The sequence below is a fragment of the Camelus dromedarius genome, chromosome 12, assembly GCF_036321535.1.
Source record: "Camelus dromedarius isolate mCamDro1 chromosome 12, mCamDro1.pat, whole genome shotgun sequence".
NCBI lineage: Eukaryota > Metazoa > Chordata > Mammalia > Artiodactyla > Camelidae > Camelus > Camelus dromedarius.
The window spans coordinates 8,019,152-8,040,705 of record NC_087447.1 but is presented as its reverse complement, the minus strand read 5'-3'; the positions used below and the strand labels follow the sequence as shown (position 1 = coordinate 8,040,705).

The following is a 21,554-nucleotide window of genomic DNA, read 5'->3' as shown; positions in this document are numbered from 1 at the left end:
GCACTAGCTACTCATAAAACTCAACTTACTGTTAATGTTAGAAAAGAAAACTGAAATAAATAATAATACTTAAGATCCTCTAATATTACTTAGGTCACTGTGCATTCTCATTCTCATAAAACAATTAGTTAAAGCAGGGGTCAGCAAACTTTTTCTGTAAAGGGCCAGAGAGTAAATATTTTAGGCTGTTGTAGCAAGAAACAGCTGTGGACAATACAAATGACTGTAGCCATGTCCCAATAAAACTTTTCACTATGGACACTGACATTTAAATTTCAGATAATTTACACATGTCATCAATATTATTCCTCTTTTGATTTTTTTCAACCATTTAAAAATGTAAAAAAAATTACCTAACTCACAGGTCATATAAAAACAAGCAGCTGGCCAGATTTGGCCTGTGGATTATAGTTTGCTCATCTCCAAACTAAAACAAAGATATGACTTACATTTATAGTTAAGATATTACTTATATTTATAAGTTAACATTCTACCTGGAAGGGTTTTTGAAAAATTTCATCCATCGCCAGCCGACCATATTCTGTGAAGAGCTTTAAAAAAGAAGAGTTATGGTTTGTAAGGCAGTGTTACATAAAGTATTTCTACAGCTATTTTTTAGCAAAGAATTCATTCAACAGACTGAAGACTACTTATAAGAGACCCAAGTTCTACAGTTTCAAAAGCCCACAGGAGTCATGAACCTTAAAATAAACTTGGTTATTCCTCTCTCTCACATTCCTCATTCCAATTAGCAAACCCAAAATCCAACTACCCACAACTTCCATGTGGCTTGGAATATTGCACCAGCTTCCTCACTGGTCCCCCTGAATCAGCCCTTGCCTCCTCCCGCCCAGGCTATTCTCAATACAGCAGCCACAGTGGCTCTGCTATAAATAAGGTTACTTTGACCACATCACGTCTCTGCTCAAAACCCTCCAACCTCATTCAGTTTAAAAGCCTGATCCTGTGTTCTGCCTCCTCCTTCTGCCTGCAACGTTCTTCCCCCAAATATCTACACAATCAGCTCCCTCACTTCTTAGGGTCTTAACTCAAATGACTCCTCAATGAAGCTTTTTGTGGTCATCTCCCTAAAAAGATTACAGCTCTCCACGTAATATTTCCTACCCCATGTCTCTTTCTAATTTTTCTCCTTCATCTGTCTCACTATCTAACATACTGTATCTTTACTTATCTTGATTAGAGTCTGTCTTCTCTACTAGCATTTAAACACCATGAGGGCAGTAATGTTTGTTTTGTGCACTACTGGGCCTCCAGCAGCAAGAACAGTACATACTGAGCCCACGGTACACGTGCCATTCAAATGACTGAATGAATGAATTCTTTAACGTTAGGGTTACACATACATTTACCTCTGTTTCTTCAAGAAGCCTAACTAAAAAGTAGAGCAGAATGAACTTTAAAAGTTACAAACTCCCAGAATAAAGAGGATGGGAAATGATATGACAGCAGAAATGAGTTGTCAAAAACACTGGAAATAAAACAGACAAATGAGAACTGTCTCGGGTTTTGGCCCTACTGAGAAATATGCAAAAGGCAGGGGCCAACAAGAAATAAGCAGTCTCTTGGCAGAGTCCCTGAAGGGATCAGAAATTAGAAGCCACAGTCACCCTGAAGGAGGACTTGGGGGATCAGGGCTGGTAACAAAGAAAAGGGTTGAAAGTTTTGGAGAGAGAATCAACATTCTCGATCCTGCTCCCCCGGCTCCAATCCTCTTCCTGTCCCCACAGAAGATGGGAAGTGTACTATCTGGAGAGGATAAACCAAAAAGAATTTAGACTTTGAACCAAACTCAGCTGAGGATGGGAATAAGTCCCCTACCTTACTGGAATAGGTACTTTAGTCAAAGTCTACATGTGGAACAGTGAGACTCCCTAGCCTTCTCACCCTGCTGGAGCCACAGCAAGCTTCTACCCACCAGGCAAGAGTTTAAACAATTCTCTGGGGAAACTGACAGCCCAAGATAATAGTCTGCAAATACAGACACTTAGGGGCTGCAACAAAATAACTAAATAATCTTGCCCAATTATCTCACTGTAATCCAAACCAGTATACAAGGCCCAATCTCTTACCAAAAGCTCTGAGTCAGATTTTTAGCAGCTCACTCTTAAATACAGATAGCCAAGGACCACCAACCTTTGAGAAAAGCCTCTAGCAGGAAAGACAAAAACTCATGTCCTTCAATTCTAGAGCATCATCTCATATTATTTCCTTTTATAACTTCTTTCCCTACATTTTCTGGGCTCTTTCACTAAAATACCCATTAACATACTAAATCTCTCCTGAATTGATCCTCAACTGCTCCTATTTTTCTATGCCCTCCATTCTCCCTCTCCTCTCCTCCCCTTCCCTCTCTCCTCTTCCCTTCTCTCTCTGCTTCACTGCCAACTCTGCTACCGAATTCTACTCGCTGTCTTTTTATTCAACCTGTTAGGGAAATTTTTTCCAATTTATCTTCTAATTCTTCCTCTACTGAATTTTCCATTCTTGCGGTCATAGTTTCAATTTCCAGGAGCTCTTTTTTGTTTTCTGAACGTTGCTTTTTAACAGCATCTTGCTATTATTTCTTGGTTGCAATAGTTGCAACGTCTTATCTTTCTGAGGATATGAGTATACAAAGAATGAAGAAAAAGCCCACACTAAGGTATATTACCATGAAAATGCATGCCAAGAGTAAGATCTTAAAAGCTTCAGAGAGAAACAAAAAGGTCACATACAAAGGATCAGGAATCAGATAGTGTGGGACTTCAGCAGCGACACTGGGAGCTGGAAGGCAATGAAGCAATGCCTTCAAACCTAACAGAATTTTCCTATAATTCTAGGATAAAGTTAAAATCTTATCAGACTTACTAGACCTCAAAAAAGTTATCTCCTATGCAGCCTTTCTCAGGAAGCTATTGGAGAATACATAAAATTAAAGAGAGAATAAACAAATCAAAGAGTAAATGGGATCCAACTGAGAAAGGAGTTGAAAAGAAATTGCCAGGCTGATTTCAAACTATATTACAAAGCTATACTAATCACAACAGTATGGTATTGGTATAAAACCAGACACATAGATCAATGGAACAGAACAGAAAGTCCAGAAATAGATCCTAGCAAATGTTGGTCAATTAATTTACAACAAAGGAGACAAGAATATTCGATGGGGAAAGGACAGCCTCTTCAATAAATGGTGCTGGGAAAACTGGACAACCATATGCAACAGAATGAAACTGGATAACTATACTATACCATATACAAAAATTAACTCAAAATGGATCAAAGACTTAAAAGAAACCATCAACACAATGAAATGATAACCTACCGAACAGGAGAAAATATTTGCAAACCATATGTCAGATAAGTGGTTAATATCCAAAATATAAAAAGAGCTCATACAAATTAGGCAGAGGATATATATAAACAGACTCTTCCAAAGAAGACATACACATGGCCAACAGGTACATGAAAAGATGTTCAAAATCATTAAGTCATCAGGGAAACACAAATCAAACCCACAATGAGCTATCACTTCACACCCGCCAGAATGGCTATTATCAAACAGACAAGATTTGGCAAGAATGTGGAGAAAAGGGAGTCCTTCCTTGTCCACTCTTGGTGGGAATGTAAACTGGCACAGCCACATGAAGACAGAGGCAGAGACAAGTGCTACAGCTGCAAGCCGAGGAAAGCCAAGGACTGCCAGCAAACCACCAGGAGCTAGCAAGAGGCAAGAAAGGATTCTCCCTGCAGGCTTCAGAGAGACTGTAGCCCTGTCAAGCACTTGATTTCTGACTTCTAACTTCCACAACTGTGAGATGATACATTTCTACTGTTTTAAGCCACCCTTTGTGGTACACTCTTACAGCAGTACTAATGCATCACTTGTGCCTACTCATTTAGGTCCTCTCTCACTGACTGGACTACACATCCATAAAAAATCACGTCTGCCTCAAACACTGTTGTATCTATAGCACTTGGTGCACTGTCTCACACAAGCTAGGCATTTAAAAAAAAACTGTGAAAGAAAGGCACTTAGAAAGGAATAAATTTCAGGTGAAAAGGTGTCAAACTCAAGTTTTGATGGAAATGTTTCATGGCACTGGTATAGAACCACCAATTATGAAATACAAGTAATTGCTAATAATAACATTAAGAGTCAAAATTTAGGAATTATTTTTTGTTTTTTTAAAGGAATATAAATTAGAACTAAGTCAAAGTAACCTCTATAATAAATCACATCCTCACTCACTCATATTCTGATAATTTTTTAAATGTTTTTTTTTAACTTTTTTTTGGTGGGGGGTAATTAGGTTTATTTACTTAGGTTTTAGTGGAGGTACTGGGGATTGAACCCAGGACCTCATGCATGCTAAGCATGCACTGAGCTATACTCTCCCCTCTCCCATATGTTTCTTGAATGTCAGTGGGAGGAGTGGAATTAGAGAAGCACGCCAGGTTGCATTCAACTCTGGAATATCCAACAAAGAGGATTTTACAGGAAAAACATATAAAAACTGCTGCTATGGAGAAGAGAAGACAATGACTAATAACAGTAGTAGTAATAGGTACAATAAATAATGGCTAGCAGTTATTAAACACATACTATTTTTCAGGCACATGATCCTATGCACTTTATAAATATTAAGCTTATTTAATTTCACCTGAATTATTACATTAACTTCATAACCAGTCTCACTGAATGCACCCTTGTGCCTCTAAAAATCTATTCTGAACACAATAGCCAGGGTGATCCTTTTAAAATGTCAAATAGTACCACCCCTCTGATCAAAACATGGCCCTATCTCAACCAGAGGAAAAGCCCAAGTCCTTACAATGGCAGCGAATACTGGAAGCTGAACGTCTCTCTGACTTCAGCACGAGCCTCCTCCTGTCTCACCCCGCAATCCCACCCACTGGCTCCCTCACTGTTCCTGGATCCCACCAAGCACGCTCCACCTCAGGGTCTTTCTTCCTGCTGTTCCCTCCCCTGCACCACTTTCCCTCAGATGTATCTGCAGGATTTACCCACTCAATTTCTTAGGTTCCCTGCTCAACTCAGTAAGGCCTTCCCTGACCACCCCAGCAACAGATACAGAGTGCAGGATACCATGAACTCAAAACTTTCCTCTACATTTCAGTCTTTTGCTAAAACTACTCAGTTGTGAAGTCTTAAAACTTTTAAATGATACATTTACATTTTTATGAGGAATAAATACCTGTAACTGTTGAAGATCATCTTCCTGAATGTTCTGGGACAAATTATAAATCTGGGAAACAAAAAATCAGGTTGATATACTCTACCTTACTTCAAACGAATCCCAAATAAGCCTAAAGCACTGAACAGAAGCTTTGTACAATTAAAGGTCTGCATGTAAGAATATGAAGTCTGTCTGGTGACCACAAATCTGATCTCTTTATCTATGAGTTTGTTTTTGAAGTAAAATTGACCTACAACACCATGTTAGTTCCTGGTGTACAACACAGTGACTTGTTATCTCTATACATTACAAAATGATCACCATGATACATCAAGTTATCATCTGTCACCATACAAAGATATTACATTATTATTAACTATATACCCAACACTGGACCTTTCATACTGATGATTCAATTATTTTGTAACTGGAAGTTTGTGCCTCTTAGTCTTCCTCACCTGTTTCTCACCCCCCCCCAACTCCCCTCTGGCAACCACCTGCTTGCTCTCTGTATCTATGACTCTGTTTCTGTTTTGTTATATTTGTTCATTTGTTTTGTTTTCCATATTCCACATATAAATAACATCTACACTTCATTGTATTTTATACACCACTTGTTATTAAAATGGTCTACGTGGGTTTAAAAAAAAATACGGTCTGATCAAACAGTAATACTATCTGTCTTCTGGAAAACTATGCATATAAGGTTGAAATTACATAATTCTTCCTTTATAGTTTAAAATATAGTTTTCTTAAACTCTTACCAAATCTACATTTCCTATATAATGTTACTGAATTAATTTCAATGTCCATTTTTCAGACTTTTCTTGGAGTATTTTGTATATATTTATGACCAAAGTGGAAAAATAAAAGTTTAGGCTCCTTCTTGAGCTTCTAAGAGCTTAACTTACATTTGCAGCCTAAAAAGAACATTTACATGTCACCATAGGAATTCTGATAACAGAACAATAACTGAAACTAGATGTATTCTCTTTATTTCTTCTACAAACTTTTTTCCTAGTCAAGTGGTTTTTACCTGAACAGAACTAGTCATGGTGCTTAGAGCAAAGATGGTAGCACAATCTTTCACTGTGGACTGGCTGTCAAACGCCCCCTGGGTATCCATCAGAACAACTGCAACCTACAAAAAAAAAGAAAGAAAATACAAACAAAACATGTTAAAGTGAAAAGGGCAAAACACAAGGGGAAATTTAGAAGTGCAGATAACATTTAAATGAGGCTTAAGCACCTGCTTATAGGGTCTATCAGAAAAGAATTACAGGTGACCCTTGAACAACAGGTTTGAACTGTACAGGTCCACTCACAGATTTTTTTTTTTTAAATAAATGTAAGTATTTAGGCACCTTGTTTTTTGACCAGAGAATTTTGCTGTAGAAGATTATCTGCTCTGACCTGGTGAGATGATATATAACAGGTGTACAGAGCAATATGAAAGGAGGGGAAAACTGCTCTAACAATCAAAACAGCTGCAAGTTGAAGCCAGCTGGCTCACTTTCCAAACCAGTCATCTGGATGTTTTTTGTCGTTGAAAAAAAAATTTTAAATACTAACTGACTTGGTTTAAACTTAGGCTTAATCCAAAAAAATGAAACATATGGCCTGGGATATTTTTGGCATTTAACTGCAAGGCTGTATTCTTCTCTCAAATCTCTAGGGTTTTCTGGTTGTTTGATAAAAGAAAATGAACATTTTTTTCAATCATTATGAAAGAAAGAGCATACCAGAGATGCCAAATGAAAGCAAGAGAATCTAGGCTATCCCTGCACTCGACGTAACTAGGCTTCATGAAGCCTCAGGCTTTCTGAAAAGAACCTAATTGACTCATTCCCACCTTAGAAGTGAGATTTATACAAAATGTTAAATAAGATATAAGACCTTATTATCCTTATACAACTTGCTGTAATTTTCAGTCATGTAATTAAAAAAACAAAACTTTTCAAACCCATGCATAACTGGTTCCAAAAGAGAACAGGGTTTAATTAATATGTTCAGAAAAATTAGTAAATTCATCAGCAAGTGCCTGGTTCTTTACCAATACCTATATCATTTGCAAAAGCCAGAAGAGAATTTTTCCATGAAGCTCTATTGAGTCCAAGAAGAGAAATGCCCTAATCAAAAACACTTTTAAGTAAGATTTATGGTAACAAATACAAACGAAAAAATTTTATTACTTAGAAAAGGTAAAGAATAATTTTATTCTTAGAAATAAGATTATCACTTTATATTATCAGGTTTCATTAATCACATTATATACCTATGAGTTTATTCTCATATACCCAACCCACTACTGTAGTCAAATAGATATGGTATAAACTCAAGCAAAAGAAAGTACTATGCAGAAAAAAAGATCAATTCAAGTTTCTAGCCTGAATACACTAACATCTAATGACACACATAGAAGGCAATTTTATCCTACCCACACTTTAGCTGTTTTGTGAAGAGGATACTGTCAAACTAAATGACCAATAAAGCTTAGCCATGGCCAGGGCAAGTGAAGTTCCACATGCCAAAAAATGGTGTTGGATCTCTACCTCACATCATATACAAAAACTAACTGAAATGGATCAAATACCTAAATATTAGAGCAAAACCCACAAAACTCACAGGAGAAAACACAGATGTAAATCTTTGTTGCCCCAAAGCAGTAGTTTCTTAGATATGACACTTAAAGCACAAACAAAAAAGGCAAATTGAAACTCATCATAATTAAAAACTTTGGTATATCAAAGAATACTCTGAAGAAAGCAAAAAGACAACCCACAAAATGGAAGAAAATAATTGCAAATCACATATCTGATGAGGGTCTAGTATCCAGAACATATAAAGAACTCCACAATAATAAGACAAATAATGCAACTAAAAACTGGATTTGAATTTGATTTAAACAGACATTTCTCCTAACAAAATATACAAACGGCTACATGACAAGATTCTTAACAACATTAGTCATTAAGGAAATGCAAATGCAAATCAAAACCACAATGAGAGATACCACTTCACACATACTATAATCAAAAAGACGAACGATATCAAGTGTGGCAAGGATGTAGCAAGACTGAAGCCTCCCGCATGGCTGGTAAGAATGTAGGGTGCTTCGGGGAACAGGTTGGCTATTTCTGAAAGGTTAGATACAGTATTGCCAAGTGACCCCAAAACTCCACTCCTAGGTGTATGCCCAAGAGAACTGAAAACACATGCTTACTCTAAAGCCTAGTAGCAAAAAACAATAATAATAATCCAGTTTTTAAAATGGGTTATGGACTTGAATAAACATTTTTTCAAAGAAGATATGCAAATGGCCAACAGGTATATGAAAAGGTACACAATATTACTCATCATGAGAAAAATACAAATCAAAACCACAATTAGACACTATCTCATACCTATTAAAGCTATCAGCAAAAAAAAAAAAAGAGATATTAAGCATTGGATGTAGAGATGTAGAGAAACTGGAACACTTGGACATTATTGATGGGAATACAAAATGGTTCAGCCACTATGGAAAGTAATATGGAGATTCCCCCAAAAAACTAAAACTGAAGCTATCTTATGATCCAGCAATCTAACTGCTGGGTACACACCCAAAAGAATTCAAATCAGAATCTTGAAGAGATTTCTGCACTCCCATGTACACTGCAGCATTATTAACAGTAGTCAAAATATAGAAACAACCTAAATGTCCTTTGATGAATGTGGCATAATCATACAATAGAATATTACTCCACCATGGAAAGGAGTCAAGTACTGACACATGTCATGGATGGCCTCTGAGGGCACTGGGCTGGGTTGGGGAGGCCACACAAAAGATCCATACCTTACATGACTCCATTTGTATGAAATGGCAAACGTGGAGACGGAAAGCAGATCACCAGTGACCAGGGGCTGGGGGGAGAGGGTAGTAGGGGGTGACCGTTAACAGGTACTGGGTTTCTTTTTGGGGTGATGAAAATGTTCTGGAATTAGATGGCAATGCTTGCACAGCCTTGTGCGTGTACTAAAAACTGCTGGCTAACATACTTTTAAAGGATGAATTTTATGGTATGTGAATTATACCTCAGTGAAAAAGAGAAAATCATTGCATCTGCAAACTAGAAAAATGAGTCTAAATAGAGAAAACAAGGAGAAATACAAAAGAGAAGCTCTTTGAGGAACAGGAGTCATATGTATACCTAAAGTGCTGCTTATCGGGGGGAAATGGTGTTCTCTTAACATGTAGTGGAACAGCAAAATGCCACAACCACCTGCAAGAACAATTTGGTAACAGCTGAAAAAAGGGGAAATGGGCATTCTCAGACCCAGCAATTCCACCTCAGGGTGGCTTTTTAGTGTTTTTAACTGGAACCCACAGTAAGAAATATATTTTACACTATGACCAAATATACACACATGTAAAGCTAAAACTAAATCTGTACATATACTCAAGACACTGGACATCAGGTAACAGAAGATAATGATCCTCGAGAGAAAGGAAACGGATGAGGTGAGCCCTTCAGTTGGCTCAGCTAACTGGCTAAGCCACAGGAGAAGGAACCCAGGCAGATCCAACAGATTCCCTGAGTTGAGAAAATACAGAATTCTAGAATCTTGCCTCAGTAGTAAGAAATAAATAGCTCTAGATTAAACACAGCTCTTGTCCCATTTAATAAACCTTAAAATTTAAAAGAAAGACCAAAAAGGATCCAATAGCTTCCAAATTTCTTAACTGCATCCCTTAACAAGCTCAGCATTTTGTAGGAATACAAAAAAACCCCAACACCCAACAAGGTAAAATTCACACATCTGATATCAATCAAAAATCTTTAGGCATTCAAAGCATCAGAAAAATAAGACCCAAATAAGGAGAAAATTCAATTAAAACTAACCCAGAACTGACACAGATGTTAAAATTAACAGAAAATGATGCTAAAACAGTATTCTATATACCTATATTTCATATATTCAAAAAGTTAAGAAGTGACATAAAAGACCTAAAATGAACTTCTAAAGATGAAAATCACAATATCTGAAATGAAAAACACACTAGATGGGACTAACAGCAGATTATAAAGATTGGTGAACTAGAAGACCTAGTAATAGTAACTGTCCAAAAGGAAACAGAGAGAGAAATAAAAACTTTAAAACAGAGCATCATGAGCTATGGGACAACTTCAGGCAGCCTGACATACATGTAATAGTGTCCCTACAGGGAATAAGGGACAAAAAAATTTGAAGAAATAATGGCCCCCAGAATGTCTGAATTCTATAAAAATTATAAACCTGCAGATTCGAAAAGCTCAACAAATCCAAACACAAGAAACATTAAGAGGACTATACAAAGAGACATCACAATTAAATCGCTTTAAACAAACGATAAAGGGAAAAAAATCTTAAAAGCAACCAGACAGAAAAAAGACACGTTCGACACACAAGAACAAAGATAACAGCAGATTTCTCAGCAGAAACCGTGTCAGCTAAAAGGCAGGGGAGCGACATCTCCGAGGCACTGAAAAACAAAGCTGTCAGCCTAGAATCCTACACCCAGCATAAATATTTTCAAAACAAAGACAAAATACTTTTCAGACATATGAAAGCCAGAATTCAGCAGCAGGAGAGCAGCACTACAAGAAATATTAAAGAAAGTCCTTCAGGCAGAAGGAAAAACAGACACAAAAAATAGAAACAGGGACACAAAAAGTGAAGGGTAGTTATTGGTAACTATATGGGTGAATATACAGCTTTTTTCTTATTATTTATCTTTAAAAGATAACTGACCATTTAAACAAAAATAAAAACATGTTCTTAAAGTAAAATCAGTGACAAAAGCACAAAAGCTGGGAGGGGAGAAACGAAAAGTCAATTCTATCTCAGTAAAACTGCTCAAAAAGTAAAGGTTGTACAAAATAGTATCTAAAACTTCTTCATGAAAAAGTTTCTAATATTACATTTGTTTTCCTTTTGGAGTTTCTGTTTGTTTGTTTCTAATATTATATTTCAATAACTCTTTATTCTCCTACATTTTCTTTAAAAAATTGTGTGATAATCTCCCCATTTTGCTACACATCTTTTGAGTATGTGTATCCACGCATTAAAACAGAAATTAGTGGGTTTTCCAATATACCTCTCTCCTGAAACCTCACTTTAAAAAAAAAGAGAAATAAAATGTTAAAAGAAAAATAAAATATTAAATAAATTAATAAGGAAATTTATAAGGAAAAAGAATAGAAGTTATAAAAACAGTGATCAAGAGTCATGCGTCAACTCTCCAGCTCCCAAAATATTGACTGACTTAGCATCTAGGAAAAGGCTGAAACTGAACAACCTGAATGGGGGATTTGAAACCTTAAGCCCTGGAAAGACTCAGAAATGATAGGTACAAACAGCTGTGAAGGCATGCTTTAGGGCAGGGCTAAAAATCAGAAACAGTGGGTTTGACATGATTAGTTTATGATCACTTAAAATATCTGATTTTAATATTTAGCATGCAGAATTTTGTGTATTTAGTAGTTTTTGAATATGTAATGAAACCATTTCATTAAAAACAAAAAAAAATTTTTTTAATTAAAAAAAAAAAGAAACAGTGGGTTAAAGTCTTTTAAGAAACAGTCGTACCCCCTAGGTCCCCTCTTCCACACATGACCTGCCCCTGCTGACCCTTACAAAGAAATCTGAGGAGAAGCACTGCAACGGTAGCTTACTGGCTCCATGAGATGGGGTGAGGCACCCTGATAGAAGGGGAGGTAAGGGGAGTGAATGCTCACCTTCTGAACTGGGAGACCCCCCCACCCAGAGCCCCTTCTCTGCTCAGCTCCCAGATAATGGCAGCCAGGTCTGTGCAGCCCACACAGGAGTGGAGTGTAAAGAACAGAAGGAACATCTAAAACAGCTGAGAGCATTCGCCTCTGGGACATGAAAATGAGCAGAGGGAAGACTAGGGCATCTGATGGCTATTTTTCATCAGAAGCCTTATATTACTATTTGACCTGCATGCATTATTTTTAAACCTGCACTTATATCATTTTGATAAAAATTATTTTTTAATTGGATTATCCGACTACACATTAAAGTTCTGATTTTGTTGTGTTTGTTAGTTTCTAAGTCTTTTTCTTCCTTACCTTCTTCCCACCTGGCTTCTCCACAGTGAAAACTTCACTCCAGATCTGAATCCCAGTGGTTTCTGGGTCAGAGCCCCCTCTCCAAGAAAATCCCATCAGCGGTTCTTCTGGGTCACCCAACCAATTTGAATGGCCACCTTCCTTCTACAGAAGAAATAAGAAATTTCCACTGAATCTTAAATTTTGAGTAACTTTACACATCAAGGATAATTCATGAGCTTATTTTGCTCTTTTGGACATAAAAGTCTCGCTTTCTAATTTGAAATGAAACAATTCTACCTTACCTGGGAATATAAGTATCGTAGCATAAAGTCCAGAAAGAAGGACTTGCCCTTTCGGAAGGCACCAGCCACTGACACAACCACCACATCGAGGTCTCGGATGTGGTCCTGTAAGAGGACGCTGGCCAAGGCTTTCTCTTCTAGCTCAAAGGAATGTTGGTCTTTCTGAACCAAAACAACCTGCACTGGACCAGGCTTTCCACTCTCCATAGCATCACCTATGTTGTGGCAGAGAAAAAAATTAGTTTCAAATATTTTTTAATATGTATGTTTTAACATGGGAAGAGTAAAAACTTCTTAAACAGGGCACAAAAGCACTAACCATAAAAGAAAAAAAAATGACAAATCAGACTTCATTAAAATTAAGAATTTTTGTTCATTAAAAGACATCATTAAGGGAGTAAAAATGCAAGTCACAGGCTAGGAGAAAATACTCATAACACCTAAATCCAAAAGACTCGAATCTAGAATCATTATAGAAATCCACAAGAAAAAGACAATTACTCTCATTTTAAAAACAGTAATGGGCAAAATATTGTAAATGGGCACTTCATTAAAAAAGGTTATCCAAATGGTCAACAATCATATGAAAAGATGCTTCCATATCATTACTTATAAAAACGCAAATTCAAACCATAATGATACCACTGCTTGCCCATCAGAATGGCTAAAATTTAAAATACTGACAAAAACTGTAGTAGCGATTGGAGTACAACTGGAATTCTTGTACCTTCTGATGGGATTATAACCACTTTGAAAAACTGTTTACAGTATCTACTAAAAACTACAGATAACCATGATCATACCTTAGAGAAATAAATGTGTATGTCCACCAAAAGGCATATATACAAGAATGCTCACATTAACTTTATTCAAAATGGTCTAAAACTGGAAATAAACCATCCACCAACAGTAGAAAGGGTTCCTGGCAATGCTAAGCCTTTTACACACAATTTTATATAATCCTCGGAACAACCCCATGAAGTAAATAATAATGCTCCATTTTAAAAATAAAGAAACCTAGGCTTACAAAAGTTAACATCTTGCCCAACAGGTCTGGAGAAAAGCTTGAAAAGATCTTTAGGTGGCTATGTTTTACAGATCGCTCTTAATAACCTAGTTAGAGTCTTAGCGGCAACTAATTCTTTAGCTCAAAATTAAGCACTAACTAGTAGTTTCCCTACTAGAGTTTAAAGTCCAAAGATACTGATTCTTAGAAATTCAGAGCCACATAGTAGCTATATGGATTTATGGAAAGTTTACAAAAAACCAGCCGTGGGGTCTATGAAATGAGGCAAAGCACTATTTCCCTAAGTGTGAGTATGTACCACTGGTACTAAAGTAGGTATTTTTTAGGAAGTTAAAATGAAATTTGTTTTATGTTAATAATGATATATTTTAATGTATATTAGGAAGCAAAACCATGTCTTAATGGACTATTGCTTAGAAAGAAGTTAAGTTAAGAAAAGAATCAATTTAAAGTAACCTGAAGGACAAATACTAAGTAGGGCACAGGACAGGGAGGCAGTTATGACCAAAATCACATATATGGTCCCAGAAACACTGTGGTCCGGGAAGCACTGAAGGCTGCATGATCACAGCGAAGTCGACAAAACAGATCGACTGCCAGACTCCACTCTTTAAGCTATGGGAATTGCTGCTCACTTTTTATACTTAGAGTATCAGACAGCAACAAAAGGGTTCTTGCCCCCTTTTTAATTTTTTGCAGACTAGTGGAAAACGTTTATAAATATAGATTAAATGTCATGCTATCATTGTAATAAATGTATAGTAATACTTTGCTTTCCCATTATTGTCTGGATAAAAAAGAAACATTTTTTTTAAAATAATCTCTTAGGGTTCTTCTTATTGCCATAACAGCAGGTGAATCCAGGACCTGAAGACCTTCAATCTTTCATATGAAAGAACAAATGAGAACAATTTATTGAGACCTTACGGATAAGCCACAGGGTTCAGTACTGAGAAGTAATCAAAGCAGTACCGAAGTTCCTGAAATGGCTGGTTGCTCTTCCAATATTCATTTTTCTCCTCCTGCTATGGTAGTAGATTTTTCAGCTGGGCATATAACTGTTCAAAAGAAACACACTTCCAACCCAACCTTATACGCAGGGTATCACTAGGTGACTAAGCTCTGACTGGAAATGATACAGCAACTTCCAGATCAGGCATTTCCCCACTTTCTGCTGGCTTGATGCAAAAGTTAGAGCAAGTTCCCCTAGACCACGCACATGAGGGGCAACACCCCAGGAATACTGGAGGTAGGGCTGAGGACTTTGTGTAGCAGAACTGCCACGCTGGTTCACTTTCATGTGAAAGAAAAATGTCTACCTTGTTTAAATCACTTAATTGGAGGCTCTATGAGAAACAGTTAAACTTAGCAACCAATACAAGAGTTTCCCAGGACTTCACAACTAAGCTCATGACACTGGCTCTTTCAGTTTCATCTATTTCACTATGAAAGCTTACTGAGCAACATGAATGTACTGGCACATAGCAGGCAGACAATTAACAACTGTAAAAAGAATGAATGATATGCTCTGTAATACAGTTGAAGGCTACCACCCTAGGGATGCAGGTGGTATTGTCAGGGCAACAGGCATGGAAGATAAGGTTACCTGGGCTACAAATAAGACAGAATATTCTAAGGACAAAAATGTCTGCAGTTGGACACAATGAATTGCACTTCAAGAGAAGCTGAAGATCACTGAGGACAGTTAAAAAAAAAAAAGTGATAAAGCCTTCACTCATCTCTTCCTCTTTCTGCCTATAGCACAGTGAAAATGAAGAGAACCAGGCTATGTTTAGTTGGGGGAACTGGGGTGATTCTGCATTCCTCCTCAACTATATACTGGGCATATCGGATTTTAAAAGACCTTTTTCCTTTGGTTTGGATCCACTTAAGCGAAAAATCATTCTGAACTATACATATGAACTGTAAGTCAGCTTAAATAGAGCTGCTCACTTTTCACAACATCTTCATCTCTTACTTCCTAATAGGACTATATTACTGATTGTCCAAGTAAAAACTTTATTTCTTTTCACTCCTTTCTAGATATCATGTAAATGTCCTTTGCTGATTTGATTTTCCTCACATCTCAGACTCCCCAGTCCCTTAGATTCCTTAATCAAAACCTTAGGGCCCTCTCCTTTGGCCATGCCACTTTCCAACCTTTCTTGTCTGTTAGATTGATCATGCAAGTCATCATCCCCAAGTGTTGCACTGACGATGTCACCTCATCCCTTAGGGCGGACCGCCTTCATTACAGTACATACACGTATCCTGACAGTATCCTGATAGCAATCGTATAAAAAGCTAGCGGAAACATTTTATGGATTGACGGCTCAAAGCTCGTCTCCATCCTGTAAGTCAAAGCCTATCATTATTCTCCCTACTGCCTTCGTTCCTCTAATTCTTTATTCTCCTCATTCTCCCAGGTAGATTTATTCTCATTGGTCTTCCTCCCGGAAAAGAGGATTCAGGTCCTGTCCTGTCTTGATTCCAAAATTTCAGATGTACAGCATATTCGACCATTTGTTCCCACTGCCTGAAATGCTGCTTCTGCCTGACTCCAGGCAAAACACGTGCTCATCCTTCAACACTTACCTTCACTTCCCTCTCAGAGCCTACCACTTTACATGGTACACTGAAAAGCAATCAAGACAGGGCAGGGCTTGATTCCTTACTTTCTCCCCTATAGAATGTAAGCTCCATGAAATCAGACATTTTTGTCTCTTTTGTTAATGCTATATCCCCCAAGATGCAGAATGGTGCCCACATGTAGTAGACATCCAATAAATATTTATGGAATAAATGAACAAACTCCATCACTTAGTCCCAATGTGATTGCAGATAAATTTCTAATCATTTGTGGCTCCATTTATTGATAAATCTAATACCCAGCTCAAAGCACAGTGTCTGACATAGAACAGGGACTCCACAGTAAACCCACTTTCCTATTTCCACTAAAACCTTGTACATACTATTATTTCACTCATTAAAATAGTATGTTGTAATTATGATTTATCACCCAGATTGGGTACTCCTGGGAGGTAGAGAAACTGTTAGAATCAGCCCCAGTATCTACCATAGAAGAATAATAACTTCCTAGTATTGTGAACACTAAACCTAACAGTACATGCAAAGAACCTCAAAAAAAAGTCAACTTCTTCCTCCCAGTCTCTTTCATTGTCAAACTCCTTGAAGGTATGTTTTCATCCACTAATCCCCCTCTTCCCTTCTTATCACCTTCCATTCTGACCTTCCTCCCAATCTCTCTGTTGAAACTGTTCTCAAGTTCATCAGTGACCTCCTGCCAAAACCAACAGGACTTTCTTCATTCCCATTCAAGCTTACACCTGTGACAAAACACCACCCACTTCTAAAACTTCTTAAAACATTTGGACTCAGCCAAAGTGCACACTCCTAGTTCTCTCCCAGCCTCTCTATCACCCCTTTCACTGGTCCTCCTTTTCAGCTTCCTGTGATGCACACTAGCATCTGCTTCAGCCCGGTGCAGTTCTCATCCACTCCCTGGATGAGCTCTTTATTCTAATAATTTCCCTACACCTTCCAGTTTGGTGATGCAACTTCATTAATTTCTAACCTGCATTTAGGTCCAAATGTATAGCTGCCTAAGGGACAATTCACCTGGATATTCTACCCAACAGCTCACTCTCAGAGGTGTATTATGTAGAAATATATGGGTAGAAGAGTCAGGAGACAAGTTCCTACTCCAGTTCTACCAACAACAACCTGTGTGATTCTGGGCATGTCTAGTCTTCAGTCTCAACAGTAAAATGAGTTAAGATTTAACCTCTAGCAACCCTTTCAGTACTAACAATTCTGTAAGTCTACATTTAGTGTCATCAAAATGAATCCTCTCAGTTACTCCACTTCTCTGAAATCTCCACCTTTCAGCCTCCACATTTTCCCTGACTCCCATGTGCAACATGCCACCAAACCCTTTCATTTCTTCCTTCCATGACTTAAGCTCCTGTTTTGGCAAAGGTTATTATGCTCATGAGGCAATATGTTCAGGATAAAGGGCTTCCCCTAACAATCAGAAAAGATCAGACTTCTTGGCCCAGTTTTGTTTTTTGGTTTTGGTTTTTGTTTGTTTGTTTGTTTGGAGATACTGAGGATTGACCTCAGGACCTGGTGCATGCTAAGCACACACTCTACCCCTGAGCTACTCCCCTACCCCTTAGGCCTGGTTTTGTACTAACTATAACAGCATGAGTAAATCATTTTACCTCTCTGTGTCTCAGTTTCTTCTACAAAATCAGGCAGTTAGGTAAAGCTATTTTCTAACTCTAAAATTCAATGTCTCTTGAACAACTGAAAATATCCTGAGCATCTAATAAACTGGCCAACCTTGCTGGGTAACCTATTCATGCCTTGGCTTAATTTATATTGTATAGGCCTGGCTAAAGAACAGATCAAAATTTACGATGATAAAAACACCAAAGCAACTTGCCCAGTAAGGACCACACAAAGACTTGAGGGTTTGTTGGGGGTTTTATTGTTGTTGTTGTTGTTGTTGTTGTTGTTGTTTTTGCAGGGGAGAGGGTTCTCCCATTTGCAGTGAAATTACTCCCACTTATTAGGAATCTTATACTCTGGAGATCTTACAGTGAGGGATGGTACTAGAAGAACTTTTAAGTCGGGGCTAAGTATAGCTCAGCAGTAGTATACATGCTTAGCATGCACAAGGTCCTGGGTTCAATCCCTGGTACCTCCATTTAAAATATATATATATTAAGGGGGTGGGGGCTATAGCTCAGTGGTAGACTGCATGCTTGGCATGCACAACTTCCTGGGTTCAATCCCCAGTATCAGTTAAGGGGAAAAAAAAACTTAAGTGGCAATCCTATATGCCTTCTCCCTTGAGTGAAGCAATCATTTTCCAAGGTCTAGATACGCATTCTGAGACAACAGTAATGCTCATTTATGTAAACAGCTAATGTTCATTTATATGAAGAGTTTATGCTATATATACTATGTTCATTTATATAAATAACAGATGTGACATTTTAGTACACATACAAAGATAAGGCCTTACCATAGTCATATCTATCATCCGTATACATTTAAATGAACTTAAAACCTGTTTAAAAAGAAAAGGTGAGTGGTAGAAATATCACATCATACTGCCAATTCTGATTGTTGCTGTAAATAGCTCATAGTAATACTGTATTAGCCATCACTTTAAAGTACGTAGAAACAATGAAAAATTTGGATAATTAAAAAGCACTCCAATAGTTTATGCAGAACTACAACCTTTTTTCTAATTTTAAAATACTAACTTATCCTTTACTTTTGATACAACACACAATAATCCAGGCTAACCAACAGGTTTAAGGATGTCTACTCAAATAATCACTGTATAATTGGACTCAATGGACTAGCTCTGGACTAAAATGACAAAGACAACCCAAATAGAATGAAGTTGAAAGACTAACACGTGAAATTAATTATCAGAGGGAAAAAATTTGTAGAGATCTGTGCAAATTACAGCACTGATTCTTCCTAAAATTATTTCTGAATTTTTAAAGGACTGAAGAAAAAAAAAAGCAGCTGTACAGGTTAAACAAATGTAGATGGGAAAAAAAATGAGACTACTGAATCATAATTGACCTATCCGGTCTTACGGAAAACATAAATCTTAAGCAGTAAGTTCTATCAGAAAAAGCATCACGGGGGGTGGAGTTTAAATGCCCCTCAAATATTGGAGAAGACCATCTAAACAATGATAAATCCAATGCAACTAGTTAATTGAAAGCAATTACAACTGCCATTTCAGATGATTCATACAGAACCTAGTCAATCAATTCAATAGTTTAGACCGGGGTTTCTCAACATCGGCACCACTGATATTTTGATCTGGATAACTCTTTGTTGTGGGGAGCTATCCCATTCATTGCTGGATATTTAGCAGCATCTCTGGCCCCTACCCACGAGATACAACAGTGCTCCTCTCTGGTTATGAGACCCAAAAATGTCTCCAGACATTGCTAGTGTCCCACCAGGCAAAAATCACCCTGGGTTAATAACCACTGGGGTACAGCCTGCCTCAGTGCTCATCCTTACTTTCCAGAGAGTTCTGAAAAAGCAAATCATAACTACAGTTACAGAAATACTTCACTGAGTAGAGTGCATGACTCAGGATTAAGTTATGACCTGAGTTTTCCACTCTCCTTTTGAAATACCATGTTCTCTAAAGGGCAAAAGCAACACACCCAAAAACAGAAGCATACAATCTTCATGTCTTGTTCTCACTGGCAGTCTTTAAATTTCCTAATTCACAGACAAAGCCAGCGAAAACACATTATCTTAAGTGACCGTAAGTACACAAAAGCCCTGAGCCAACTCTAGACCTGCTGGGTGTGCCTCCTTTTTGGTGACGGTGGGGGAGTGCTCTTAAAGACTATTTTGTCTCAAGGCAGTCAGTATGCTGGTAGATACACATACTTAACGTGTTTTAGTGAAAATACTATTTAAATCCAACTAAACAGAATTTTAGTACAGGAAATTTGCCTCTAATTAATTAAAGGGTTCAAGAGGAAGCTTTTTCTCAATTTATCTGTTGTAGAAAATCTTTGTACTTTAGTAGCAAAGAATGCTGAAAACCACATTTTCTTTATCAACTAAGAATTTTATAGTGTTTCATGGATTTATAAAGATCAATTATGACTAAACAGTATTAATGATTCAGAAATGCAATGACCAAGCTGAATCTAAAAAAGATACCAGGCTATACTACAGGAAAGAAATCTTTTTAATAGAATGAATTCAATATGCATCTTAGTTGACTTTTCCCTACAAACAAGAACACCACTAACAATCAATCTGGGTACCTGGAGGTTTTAATTACCTGTATTCCAGTTGAATAAGACTTTCTTAATTGACTATATTTAATTTGGATTCCTCATCATTTCAAGGCACAAAAAGAGTTAATCTACTTATTCGCCTACTACAACGGTAAAGCCTATTTTCTACTTTGTAATATACTCTAGCTGTGAAATATATCTAAAATATTCTAACAAGCTATTTTGACTGCCTTTTATTGGTTTGAACCTTCATACCAATAAAAGGCACTTTTTAGATATTTGCTTAAAGTGCATCAACTTCCCAGTACAAAGATATTGCTATTACAAATTATACTTCTTATCAAGTAATAAATCAATTCAAGTTAAACAACCACTATAAGGAAATTTAATTATATATTAGTATAGAAATTACTTGGGTTTGAGGGTTTAACTGTTACCTGGCCCCTCAACTAATTAAATCAGAACATGTAGGTCCCAAGCATTGGCAGGTTTTAAAAACCCCAAGTTATTCTAACATGCATGTGGGCTGAGAACCACAGTTCTACAATAACTAGAAAATTTTTCTGCTTTTAAATAAAAATCCCCCTCCAATTTTTTTTTTTTTAGAGAATATGCTCCTAGAACCTCAAAGATAAGTCAGGAAAATGTTTTTTAAAATTCAGACTAGCTTTAAACTGTACAGTTGTGTTATTTGAACAATTTCTCAATATGAAACACAAGGCCATAGAAACTTTAACAGGCATGCCTCATCATTATCGGTAAATTTTAAACCAGTTCTCAAACAAGTTCACACAACCTAGGGTTCCCTAAAGTACTTCATAGAAACCTTCCAAGAATATGTGACCAAACTGAGTAATGACTACCACTGGGGAACTGAGGAGGTAGAAAGGAATTTATATTTCTTCTTAAAATTCTCCATTATTTCATTTTAACTCATTAGCATGAGTATATCCTTTATTCTATGACTTAGGAATCATAAAAATGAAAGTGCATGTGTTACACCATAGAAAACCAATTTTTAAAAAGCCTATTCTAAACAAGTCCTATTTAGTGAGAACTAAGACAATATGCTAGTACACATCGTCACATTTATCCTCTATTATCACTTT

General features: G+C 37.1%; 1 protein-coding gene across 2 annotated transcripts in view; it reads right to left on the bottom strand.

The window, feature by feature from the left end:
* The window catches only part of ATL3 (atlastin GTPase 3), a 44,092-nt gene that overhangs the window by 20,935 nt on the left and 1,603 nt on the right, over positions 1 to 21,554 (bottom strand). Inside the window, exons 1-6 of one of the 2 annotated variants that reach the window (XM_064492225.1) lie at positions 18,678 to 18,845; positions 12,598 to 12,812; positions 12,314 to 12,457; positions 6,238 to 6,342; positions 5,220 to 5,270; positions 495 to 551 (exon numbers count right to left, since the gene is read on the bottom strand). In XM_064492225.1, the coding sequence (XP_064348295.1) occupies positions 495 to 551; positions 5,220 to 5,270; positions 6,238 to 6,342; positions 12,314 to 12,457; positions 12,598 to 12,812; positions 18,678 to 18,705 (600 nt within the window). In that variant the 5' untranslated portion in view covers positions 18,706 to 18,845. Of the gene's footprint in view, positions 1 to 494; positions 552 to 5,219; positions 5,271 to 6,237; positions 6,343 to 12,313; positions 12,458 to 12,597; positions 12,813 to 18,677; positions 18,846 to 21,554 lie in introns of those variants that run through there. The other variant, XM_010994728.3, reaches the window with a different exon arrangement.